The 12,739-nt window shown below is 35.9% G+C and overlaps 3 protein-coding genes across 4 annotated transcripts; 1 reads left to right on the top strand and 2 right to left on the bottom strand.

Annotated features, from left to right (window-relative positions):
* Positions 1 to 145: 145 nt before the first annotated feature.
* LOC112097276 lies at positions 146 to 1,190 on the bottom strand. The gene is made up of 2 exons (XM_024182420.1): positions 568 to 1,190; positions 146 to 462 (listed from the first exon to the last, which is right to left on the bottom strand). The coding sequence occupies exons 1-2, from the start codon at positions 899 to 901 to the stop codon at positions 374 to 376; spliced, it is 423 nt and encodes a 140-aa protein (XP_024038188.1). The 5' UTR covers positions 902 to 1,190; the 3' UTR covers positions 146 to 373.
* A 276-nt stretch (positions 1,191 to 1,466) lies between these two features.
* LOC18038720 (pentatricopeptide repeat-containing protein At3g02330, mitochondrial) lies at positions 1,467 to 4,643 on the top strand. The gene has a single exon (XM_006430930.2). It carries the CDS (start codon positions 1,520 to 1,522, stop codon positions 4,184 to 4,186), a length of 2,667 nt encoding a protein of 888 aa, XP_006430993.1. The 5' UTR covers positions 1,467 to 1,519; the 3' UTR covers positions 4,187 to 4,643.
* A 1,844-nt stretch (positions 4,644 to 6,487) lies between these two features.
* On the bottom strand, positions 6,488 to 10,241 carry LOC18039018 (WPP domain-interacting tail-anchored protein 1). 2 transcript variants are annotated; one of them, XM_006430929.2, is made up of 5 exons: positions 10,174 to 10,241; positions 9,086 to 9,676; positions 7,667 to 8,613; positions 7,259 to 7,408; positions 6,488 to 6,847 (listed from the first exon to the last, which is right to left on the bottom strand). In XM_006430929.2, the coding sequence occupies exons 2-5, from the start codon at positions 9,648 to 9,650 to the stop codon at positions 6,656 to 6,658; spliced, it is 1,854 nt and encodes a 617-aa protein (XP_006430992.1). In that variant the 5' UTR covers positions 9,651 to 9,676; positions 10,174 to 10,241; the 3' UTR covers positions 6,488 to 6,655. The 2 variants fall into 2 exon arrangements, with proteins under 2 accessions (XP_006430992.1, XP_024038035.1); XM_024182267.1 differs by lacking the exon at positions 10,174 to 10,241 and adding an exon at positions 10,086 to 10,115.
* Positions 10,242 to 12,739: the final 2,498 nt, after the last annotated feature.

Here is a 12,739-nt window from a genome sequence, read left to right as displayed (position 1 = left end):
TCATCAGCATAGTTTTTAATCTTACTCGTAAAAAATTGCATACTCATATCTAACGATGCCCATACAAGTAGTATGAACAATATGCATTGTACTATTTTCTTTAAATACTGATCCATAATCAAAACAGACTAGAAATCAAATGCTTACGGTACCAATTGAACAAATAATACAGAGGTTCAAACTCAGCATCTACTTGTAGATGGTAATGTACGTATAGATTGTATTTTGCATCAGCATATGCAGTCCTTGAGCAGAGAATGCATCAAATGAATCCAGGACAAATTATTCAATTGAAAGAAAATCAGCCGAGTTGAATCATGCATAGCCGACAGCCCTGATTCCAGATTGTAAGGAAAATGAGCTGTGTGGATCATCACGTATAGAAGACTAGTCTGATTCCAGACAACATCTTCGTTGTACATGACTCACGAACGAAGGTCTCTATCTTCGTCCTTAGAAACCCTGCACCATTTGTAATTACTTGCGTGAGAGCATGCGCAGCATAACAAATTTGAGAGTCAATAAATAAAACAAAACTCCACGAAGCCGAGAATATTTAATTAATACCCGCCATTTCACTGAACAATTTCTGTACGGTGTCATTGAGGTTGCCTTCCCAGCATCCTTGATCATCTGCTTCAGTGAGTTGCACTTTGTTTAGCTTCAGTGTGCCTAAGACTCCTGGAGAAAAAATCATCGTCTTTGGGCACTGCCTCACAAGTACTTGTTCCAAGGACGGGAATTCAAGAGTGCAATTACCCGAATAAAAGCCTGTCAGGCTTGGCAAACAATCGAGCCCCAAGTACTCCAGTTGCCTGAAAATGATACAATCGTTCACAGCTTCTTCTCCAACCTGTAATTGTATGACTTCTTCTATCATTTTGCAATCAGTCACATTCATTCTTGCAAGATTCACCAGACTCTGTGATGTAGAGGCTGTCGCCAAATGTTTCAACCCGTCACACTTGGATACTTCCAGAGTCCTCAGTTTCTTGAAATACCGCGTGGACGGTATTAATTAATTTCTGCAACTTACAACATTCTGATATTTCTAGAATTTCCAAATTGGTGAAAACTTTGTTGGCTTCAGAATTTTCCTTCCGGAGATGCAACACCTTGGGGAATCTAGTGCGAACGATGGCGACCCTAAAAAGGGGATGATAATCCGCCGAACTTGAGAGTTCATGTGACAAATAAAGTGATTTTCCTTTTATTTAATCTTCTGTTTTTATTGTCCTTTTTTATAATTTTGAGTACGGATTAGGCCGCACTGTAGCTAAATCAATGGGGGTTTATAAAGATTTTTTGAGGGGTGCCAATAGTACAAGACATTTTAAAGGTCCAAGTTGAACCTTCTTGTCCTCTTACGCAGCTTGGACCGTCCAACTTTTGGGTCGAATGAATGGATTTTATAATCGAAGCGGTGATTCAAATATAAAAGACAAATAAATAAATAAACTGGCGAGCGTAGCAACGGTCAAAAACTCAGAATCCCGCCAAAGCATGAGTCTGAAATTTGATGGCCTATTACCTATGGCTGATCAGATTCCTATCGAATCCTCAATGCAAAACATTTCTCATTGCTTCATTCTCTACATTCACTACGCTAAAAGAAGGAAAAACAACAGCACCAGCAATCACAACGAAGCCAAAAACTATTACTTTCTCTCGCATTTTCCAAGAATTGACGCATCACCAGGCGCAAAACCCGGGGAAACAAGCCCATGCTCGCTTGATAGTATCTGGGTTCAAGCCAACAATTTTTGTCTCCAATTGCTTGATCCAATTGTACATTAAATGCTCCAATTTGAAGTCAGCGCTTAAGGTGTTTGACAAAATGCCTCAAAGGGATGTTGTTTCTTGGAATGCTTTGATTTTCGGGTACGCAGCTCGTGGAGAGATGGGTATTGCGAGGACTTTGTTTGAGGCCATGCCTGAAAGAGATGTGATCTCGTGGAATTCATTGCTATCAGGGTATCTGCTCGTAGGGGATTGTGCAAAGGCAATTGATGTTTTTGTGGAGATGGGGAGATTGAGTGGGATGGTTGATAATAGGAGTTTTGCAGTTGCCTTGAAAGTGTGTTCAATTTTGGAGGACGGTGATTTTGGGGTTCAGCTTCATTGCTTTGCTATGAAAATGGGTTTTGATAAGGATGTCGTCACTGGGAGTGCTTTGGTAGACATGTATGCCAAGTGCAAAAAATTGGATGATTCAGTTTCACTTTTTAATAGAATGTCTGAAAGGAATTGGGTTTCTTGGAACACTGTGATTGCTGGTTGTGTTCAAAATTATAAATTTATCGAGGCTCTTAAATTGTTCAAGATAATGCAAAAGATAGGAGTTGGTGTTAGTCAATCTACTTATGCTAGCATCCTCAGATCTTGTGCGGCATTATCTAATTTAAAGTTAGGTACTCAGTTGCATGCACATGCTTTAAAGACTGACTTTGAAATGGATGTCATTGTTGGAACTGCCACATTGGATATGTATGCAAAATGTAACAATATGTCAGATGCTCAAAAGGTATTTAACTCATTGCCTAATCGTGGCTTGCAATCTTATAATGCAATTATCGTTGGTTATGCACAAAATGGTCAGGGTGTTGAAGCTTTGCAGTTATTTCGGCTCTTGCAGAAATCTGGTCTTGGTTTCAATGAAATAACTTTATCTGGGGCTTTTAGTGCATGTGCAGTGATTGCGGGGTATTTGGAGGGGCTTCAGGTGCATGGGTTAGCAATTAAGAGTAATCTTTGGTCAAATATTTGTGTAGCAAACTCCATTCTCGACATGTATGGTAAATGCCAAGATGTGATTGAAGCCTGTCACGTCTTTGATGAAATGGAAAGAAGAGATGCTGTGTCTTGGAATGCAATTATTGCTGTTCAAGCGCAGAATGGGAATGAAGAAGAAACATTATTCTATTTTATCTCAATGCTCCATGCGATAATGGAGCCTGATGAGTTTACTTATGGCAGTGTCTTAAAAGCATGTGCAGGTCAGCAAGCTTTGAATTATGGCATGCAGATCCATAGCAGAATTATTAAATCTGGAATGGGATCGAACTTGTTTGTTGGAAGTGCTCTTATTGATATGTACTGCAAGTGTGGAATGGTGGAGGAGGCGAAGAAGATTCTTAACAGAACAGAAGAACGAGATGTAGTGTCATGGAATGCAATTATTTCTGGGTTCTCGGGCGCAAAAAGAAGTGAGGATGCACAGAAATTTTTTTCTTATATGTTGAAAATGGGTGTAAAACCAGATGACTTCACTTATGCAACACTTCTCGATACTTGTGGTAACCTGGCTACTGTCGGACTTGGAATGCAATTACATGCACAAATAATTAAGCAAGAAATGCAATCAGATGTATATATCTCCAGTACTCTTGTTGACATGTACTCAAAGTGTGGAAACGTGCAAGATTCCCGGATAATGTTTGAGAAATCACCAAAGAGGGATTTTGTTACATGGAACGCCATGATTTGCGGCTATGCCCATCATGGTCTCGGAGAAGAGGCCCTAAAAGTTTTTGAGAACATGGAACTTGAGAATGTGAAGCCTAATCATGCAACTTTTATCTCAGTGCTCCGAGCTTGTGCGCACATCGGGCTTGTTGAAAAAGGGTTGCATTACTTCAATGTAATGCTTAGTGATTATAGTTTACACCCTCAGTTGGAGCATTATTCATGTATGGTGGATATATTAGGAAGGTCGGGCCAACTTGACAAGGCTTTGAAGCTTATCCAAGAGATGCCTTTTGAAGCTGATGATGTTATTTGGAGAACTCTGCTTAGCATTTGCAAAATCCATGGGAATGTTGAGGTTGCAGAAGAAGCAGCCAGTTCTCTTTTGCAACTGGACCCACAAGACTCTTCCACTTATATTCTTTTATCAAATATTTATGCTGATGCGGGAATGTGGGACAAGCTTTCGTATACGAGGAGGTTGATGAGGCAGAATAAGGTGAGAAAAGAGCCAGGTTGCAGCTGGATTGGGGTAAATGATAAGGTACATACATTTCTCGTTCGGGATAAGGATCATCCAAAATGTGAAGAGATTTATGAGAAACTTGGTTTGCTAATTGGTGAAATGAAGTGGCGTGGATGTGCATCTGATGTAAATTATGAGAAAGTAGAAGAACATGAATCACAAGACGGTTCCAGCAGCTGCATATGCAATCCCTAGTTCTACAACCCCCTTGTTGTGGATGATTTTGGAAATATTTGTTGCATATCAGCTCCTCCCTGAGAAAAAGGCTAGTCAAGTATGACAACCTACCACAGGAGCCATGGATCTCGTGGGCAGACAATTGGATAAGAAGAAATACTGAAGCATGAAGGAATGTGATGGCTGAATCAGTATTGGATTAATTGCATGGAACATTTGGAGATTTTCTGTGACAACTTTCGTGAGGAAAACTGCAAAATTTACGCTGCAAATAAGTGCAGAGACCGTAAATGAGCCAATAGTTTAGAATCTGAAACTCTAGATTGTTTTCATAAGAAATTGGCGGAGCAGCTGTAAATCTCTGTTTAATTTTTTCACTTTTGAGTCTTAGGATTCAACTGGGTACAGGTACAGCCAAGATTTACCAGAAAGTTGGAAATGTAAACACATCGGCTTTGACCATCAAATGCATTATGATACCGTACACTATACAGCATAAGTAGCTTAAGCGTTGCTTTAGCTTTGTCTGAAAGAAAATCAAATTAACGCCCTAATACAATTGTTACAAGTACAGCCATATTGAAGCTAGAGAAGAAGTTATGGGCAAAGAAAACATAAAATTGTGAAACAAAAAGTGAGCAATTCTTTGCCATCACAAAATGCCAGCAAATAACAAGGGTGAGTAACAAGATCCCAGTATAAACAGATAGAAGACGAGGCTTTTCCAATAAACTTACGGTTCCATTTAATATAACTTTTCAAATGAGGTCATTTAAAAAAAAAAATTAGTAAAATTTTTACAAATATAATTTTTATAAAAAAAAAAGTTAGTTGTTTAGTTGCAAATGAAAACTTTTATTAAAAATTATAAAACTATCTTAACACATGAGTTTATTTAAAAATTATGTTATGAAATGAATGAAATAACACTGTCAAATAAGAAAAAAAAATTTAGATACTTTAACAATCTAGAAATCTCTTCAACATCTACTCTCAAAAGTACAAAATTTAAATTTTTACTAATAGAGATAAAATAATTTATTTAATCTTCAAAAATTCTAATGAAAAATAACTAAACAACAACAAAAAAATATAAAAAGAGTTTATGGAATGAAATAAGCACTTATAACCGCAAACCATATCAAATAAACACTACATTTCATAGCTCAAATGATGGAGGAATTCTAGAATGCATCGGAAGTTTCACATCAAAAATCTGATATGGAATCATTGACTAATAAGATTATGCCACTTGGCCTCATTAATTTAAACCCTAAAATTCAATTACTTTTTTCAAGTTTTCAAAACTTCCCTCTTTCCCCAAATCTTGAAAGCCAATTTCTCTTCTCTCCTTTCTCTTCCCTTTCTCTCTCAGTATATTAGGATGGCTGCCAAATGATCTCTATTTTATATTTGACGTCAGATTATGCTTATGATGCTTAGAATCTTATAACATTTCTCCTACTATTGACAATGTGCACCACTAGTTTGTTTAATGTTCTTGTGATTACATCCAATGATGCCCGACAAATTGGGCATCTTTGAAAAGAGATCTAATTTCTATAAAATTTTATGCTATATTAGTCTACTACCTTTTTATTTTTCTTTTATTGGGTTTGATTTGTATTAACAGTTAATATCTTAGCAAAGAAATTAAAAATCACCTAACATGCCAAATAATTTAAGATGGGTGGATGGCAGCATTGTGATGACGACGGTAGACGAAAGAGATTATATTGGTTCAGCTAGAACAATGATGAGAATATGTGTTGAAGAGAGTTTAGAACTAAGTTAGAACGTTAAACAGAGAACACAACCGCATAAACCCTAAGGGTCAGAAAAATTGAAAATAACATTTAAATTTTAGGGTTTAAATTAACGAGACCACATGGCATAATCCTATTAGCATATAGTTTTCCATCAAAATTTTTATGTGGATCCTCCAATGCACTTTAAATTTTTTTTATGTGAATCCTCCTATACACTGTAGAATATCTCCAAGGGTAAACTTGGTAAATTTGTGGGAAGAAAATACAAAAGCAAGACTCCCCATTCAAAACATAATACTGCGAAAGCAGACTCTGTCTTGTCGGCACCTCAATAGTAAACCAAATTAGCGAAGTTGCCTCCCCTGAACCGTGCGATGGTTACAGTTACTTAGATTTACCGAACTGCTTTTAGTATCTGACCATCCTACCTCGCATATACTACAAACCTCCCATCAAAATTTCTAGTGTATGCACAAAAGATAGAAACCAAAATTTCCTGGTAATTCCTGTGCTTCTGAACAAAGTAGCTTCAAGAGTTCTATGAAGAAACTTGTACCACAAACAAACCTGTTTTTCTTTCATTTTGTTCAAAAAATAAAATTTTCCAACTCGTCATGTATCAACCTCAAAATTGTACATTCAGACGCTGCATGCAAGTTCCCAAGAACGAAAGACAGAATTTCGTTCAATCAGGTAATGAGAAACTCCAGCCCCGGCATCAAAATGGGTAATTCTGTTTCTGAAAATAGTAAGCTGCAGCAGAAATCAGTACAATAAGCACTGCAATGAAAAAGTGCTTGGAGGTAAGCAGCCCTGCATCTATTCTCCTCAGAGTTCCAACCTCAGATTTCAAATCTACAGATGCCACCTCAGTCTCACCAGCAGATACATTTTTCTGTCTCTTGTCCTCCTGGAAACATAAAAAATATCACAGTTCCTCTCTATAATGCTTTCGGTAAAGCATATCACTCACACAAAGGTGAAAGGAAAGGAAATGAAAACAAGAAATTTTGGAGCCTTTTGGTCCTTTAAAACAAAGTTCTAACACTTCTAATTTGTAATCATATTAACCTTATAATTTTACATTATTCATTTTGTCGAAATAGGGATGAGAGTATAAACAATATTACTATTTTAAACCCTCTCATTTAATTGAACAGTTTTCCCTCTTCGTTAAAATTCCATTTCATGGGTATTCAATTCCCATTTTATTAAGGGAAAAGAAAAGCCGCTCCTCCCTATCTAATCATTGAATGTGCAGATCAACATGTTAAGCAAACCCCCCCCCCCCCCCCCCCCCCAAAAAAAAGCAAACAGTTACCTCAGAAACAGCAGCCGACAACTCAGTTACTTCTTTACTTTCTCTTTCAAAAGAAGCAGTAGTCGAATCATGCCTAACAATAGAGGGATCTTTCTTAGTTTGCTGCAATTTGACTACCATAACTTTATTCTCCATTGCTAAAGAAGATATCTGCACATAAGATTTAAAGCAACTTTCAATCAGAAGAATATGAGGCATTTGTATGCTATATTAAGATGATGTGAGGTGAGGTTATGATCTGCAGGTTCATGTCAGGTTATCCATTGTTGGCATAATTCTTTGCTGACCTGTTTTGCATAATAAAATCCTCCCAGGCACTGAGTTGGGGAAAAGACTATTAAAAGGATATGCTAGTGCTAAAACAACTTTTAGGGTGAAAAGAAAATATGTTAGGGAGAAAGTCCACACCTGCTGACGAAGACGCTCTCTCTCAACAGCCATCTGCATTACCAGATTTGTTATTACTTTTGTTCGAATACCAATGTCCTTTGCAGTTGCCAATTTTGTTTCCTCAGCTTGATGCAAAGATGCCTCCAAGCATTCAAGTCTGTCCCTCAAAAAGCTTATTTCCTCGGTTAGTCCTGCATTTGCTTCGGATAATATGATTAACTTCTCCTCTGCACTATCCGCCCGACTATCAGCTTTTGAAACTTTCAACTTGAGATCCTGAATTAAATTTTCCATATCTTTGACCGTAGAATACAACATATTTTGCTTCTCCAGGCTAGCTTCTGAATATGCAACAGCATGCTGTAGCTGAATATCACTTTCCCTCAGCTGCCTCTCAAGGGATTCCACCTTCTCAGAGGTAGCTCTGCTACCTTTAAGATCCTCATTAAGTTCTATATTCGTCTCAGCTAATGACTTGCACCTGACTTCCGCACCATCTGCCCTAGCTTGGGCTTCAGATAAATTTTCTCTCAAACTCGCAATAACACTTTCTTTGACTTCCACTTGTTTCACGAGACTATCAAGCTTTGATCTCAGCCCCGCTTCTCGCTGAACTGAACCATTCATATTGAACAGAACAATCTGAAGTCGACCAAGTAATTCTTTAGAAATTCCCTTCAGGACCTCGGCAGAATTCTCTGCCTCAAAAAGCCTTTCACAAGCATCCGTAGCTTCTTCCTCCGTGTAGAGTAATTCTTGTTCAAACGAGCCTAGTCTGAATTTCAGCGCTTCTTCAACTTGTCTTGATTCAGTTAACTTCTTTTCAAGATCCATCTCTCTCGCCAAAGATTTTTCTAGCATCCTCAGAAAATGTCTTTGCTGTTCAGCCGTTTGCAATTTTATTTTTGCATTCTCATTCAAAAATTGGTCATCTTCCAAACTGCCTGTATCCTTGTCACTGATCCCTGTCATGTATTTGTTAAAAAGCGAGAAAAAGATAACAACTTCACTAGCTTAAGCACTGGACATCTTTTCCTAATATCAAAGAGGAAACAACCATAAAACATTGTTTCTTCTTTTTTCTTCCAACAAGTACAAAAAAATTATTTCTTTATTTCTCAGATGTCTTTATCAAGAAGTGGTAGAATTTAACCAGTCAAGTATAAATATGTGTTGTAACTGTAAGCCAGTAACTATAACCCCTGATTTATTTTCCTTTTACAGCCAATGCCCAAGGCTGAACTATTGTTTTGAATCAGAAGTAGAATGACCAGATGGAACGTGGGAAAAAAAATATATATCTAATCAAAGTTCATAATGATTTTAGTGGTCTGAGGTTTCAGAGGATGCATGTTATTTTATAAGTTTCTCAAGCAACAATTTATGCTCAATAAATAAGAATAGAACAAAGCATACTTAGTTCAGTATGTAGCTTACAATTTCCTTCTCTATCTAGAGCTGACAAGGTCCTCTGGAACTTAGCAGATTGCTTTTTAATTTCTGAGATTTGATCCCGTGACTGCTGCAATGAATCTTCAGAATCTAGTAACTTTTCTTCCATTTCTATGGATGCTTTCCCCAACTCTGTATATGAAGATATCAGCTCATGAGCTTTAACAAAATCAGCTTCAAGAGTAGTTATGAAATTTTCCAGTTCTCTCAACTCTGAATCCAATAATCCAGACAAGAGATCAAATGCCAGAGCTGTCTCTACAGAATCATCATCCAAGATATGCTCTCTCTTTTTAGCAGAGGCTTCAAATTCACTTTCCCTGGTTGCTACATGCATCGTAAGAATATTTAAGTTAACTAACTTCTCTGAAGAACATGCTATGTGTAATTCCAATTGACTGAAAACCTCGCCGGCACTTCTTAGCTCTTCGATCACATCCCCATTAGCCGAAATGCCTTCAAGCGAGTAAACTTTATTCGATTCTGACTCTGAATCACCAACATTAACAACAACAGAAGCGCTAGTTTCCTGATCAGCATCAGTATCCATTTCAGTAGCCCTACTGGCCTCAGAACCTGAAAATTAACAATGAAAGGCAAAGCAAGCACATTATTATTCGGACAACAGAAGGTCTTTTTCAACTTCTCCAATTATTCTTTACTTTCATTCCTAATAAATAGTAAACCAAACTTAACACTGCAAGAGGAAAAGCTAAAAACTGCCTCTCGGTACATCTGGAAAGTAATACCACAGCCCAACAGCTAACTCTGCAGCACGAGACTAACACACACTTCATGCTATCATTTGAGCTAACAAACATGAGTAATTAATCCACAAATACCAATACATAAGCCAATTGAAAACACTCAAAAATACACAAGAATCATATACATCGAGTCACCATCCTCATTAAATCAAAAATCGAAAATACCAATCTCATTAAACCGAAAGATATCCAAATAAATATTAAGAATAAAACTATACCAGCCCGCATCATTTCCTGTTTTCTCAAGAAAATCTTGGGGAAAACAAATAATAAGGTCAAAAGAAAACAAGAACGAAAATCTTTTACCTTGGGTTTGACAGAGTTCGTGAGCAGAATAAACAGAACGGTGACAGCGAAGAGAATTAAAGAAAGTAATTTTTTCCCCCTAAAAATGGAGGTTAATTCGATGAATTAGATCAGTTAATATTTTTTTTAATTAATTAGAGATTTAGGCGACACGTGGTCATGTCAAGGTGCTGGGAGCTCAAACACGTGTCAACTTGATTCCTTCCAAGTTTGGGGTTAATTCACAGTGAATATTGTTTAAGCTGGGTTCAGGTTAATTCACATTTTCACAGTGAAAATAAATACTTCATGATAACTAATGAATGATAAATTATAATGATACTTTTCGGCATAATGTCTTTGTATCATTGTGATTGTTTGTATTCAAAGTTTCATTTATTTTTTACACACACACACACGTATGTATATATAATGAAACTATATATATATTTTAATTATCTATAAGATATTGGAGGCAAATGTGGTAATTTTTTCCATTAGGATAAGAATTTTTTTTTGTTGAGATGAGATTCTACGGAATTCTGTCTCGTTTGAGATAGGATTGAAATATATTTTACATCTTAAATTAAAGTGAGATGAGATAAGGACAAAAAAAAAAGTCATATTTTTATTTATGTGATGAAAGGAGGATCAACAACAAAATCTCGTCTCGTCCTAGATATCTTATTAATATTTTAATTTCAAAATTATTTTAAATTTTAAATTATTCTATTGAAGTCAAATTTTCGAAGTTTTTTTTGGTTAATTTTCAATTTTTGCTTAAACTTTGGAACTTAGATTGATTTGGTTTAGTGTTAAAACTTTGAACTTTTGATTTGTTTCTTTTGCTGTTGATTTAATTTATTATTATATTGTTAAATTATTGGATATTTTAATATGATTGAAGTTGGTTACTGTATAAATCTATAACTTTTAAAGTGTAAGTCTTAATATTAATGTGCAATAGAAGCAAACAAGCAATTAAAAAATATTAGCATAAAATTGTATTGGAACATGCATATAGTCAAAATAAAACTATTATTTAATTATTCTACTCAGTATTTATTCAAGAATTTTGCTACATATTGAATTCATGATGCTCTGTAAAAGAAAAAAAAAATCAAAATTTATTTATTTACATTCGGGACTGATCAAGATAAATTTCATGTTGTGAATATGAGTTTATAAATTCCTTTTACATGCTCTCATAATTTTAATTCCGCGTTACATCGCATATTATATCGGCCAAAACAATGACTTATATATACAAATTAGGACCCAGTTCTTGACTTTGCAAACTTAATTCCTATTTTATTTGAAAGATTTTATTTATCAAAACTTTTTTTTTTTTTTTTAATCGTTGTACTTTCTTTTCCCCGCGTCCCATTGAGAAGAACCATGACTGAAATGAAGAGACCATTGCCCCATTACACACAAGCGACTTCTCATGGGCTCTATGGCTCCTTGGCCCTTCCGTTTTGGATCTTCCGAGGCAACTCTCATGTTGTTCAACAGCAGTTCAAGGTTGGGCCCATTAATTTTCACCAAAGTCACCAATTTTATTAAAACGGTCTCATTCTTGTAATTTAGCATTCGTATTAGACTATGATTAATCTTGGAGCTTCTCATTTGTCACACGGCATGGCTAGGTGTTCAAAGAAAATTATAGTGACAACTGACAACTTGGTCACAATGGTATTACCTTATTGGGTTCCTTGTCTATTGTGTCATTACCTCATCATCGGCTTTACATTCGGTGCCACATTAGCCTCATGTTTAATATATAATAATGCTCAATCTTGCATTATTGTCCACAACAATTGATGCCTAATTATTATGATTAAGATTCAGCAATCAACATTAGCCTCACATTAGATGTCTCCTCGATTTAATTCAAGTTTGTAGTTGGGTTACCACAGGACTCGACTAGCTTACAGAATCTGTAAGGTACAGACTGCAGCATCAGCCGTTGGATGTGGTTGGATGTGGAGTGGGAAACTAAACAATAGAAAATCGGATGGTGGGATGACGGGAGATGTTTGTTACAGAATCTGTACCATAGACAGGTCCGTTACCACATATGTTGTGTAATAATGACTAATCATCATTATAGTCGTTGTCAGAGTTGTCAATTTCCACGCTGACAACATCATGCCGGAAAATTTAACAAAATGTTATGCCACACTGTTTGGCTCTCCAAACGTTTAGGTGTATAATTTCGTTATCGAGTTACTTCAAAAAAAAGAGTTTTTATATGGATTATAGAATAGTAAATTTTCAAAAGCAAAGATTTAATTTAAAACGATTTATATCCCTTGTTATGATATGTGAAATTTCTTAGAAGTTTACTTTGTTATCTCTTGGGGTTTAGAGTTATTTACACGATTGGTGTTGGTGTTGGTGATTTTTAATGTGTACAATAAAATAAAGAACGCTAGCTAGTGAATATAGTAAGAAATTTGTTTTCAAAATTAAAGTTAAATAATCAAATTAAATATATTTCAATATTGCAAATAGCCATTTCTAAATATAATTTTGAAAAACAGCCGTTTCTAAATTGAGATATTTTAAAAAAAATTATTTTTAT

This window comes from Citrus clementina, unplaced genomic scaffold, assembly GCF_000493195.1.
Source record: "Citrus clementina cultivar Clemenules unplaced genomic scaffold, Citrus_clementina_v1.0 scaffold_6, whole genome shotgun sequence".
Lineage (NCBI taxonomy): Eukaryota > Viridiplantae > Streptophyta > Magnoliopsida > Sapindales > Rutaceae > Citrus > Citrus x clementina.
The sequence above is the reverse complement of the archived record's forward strand: the minus strand, read 5'-3'. Positions and strand labels throughout refer to the sequence as shown.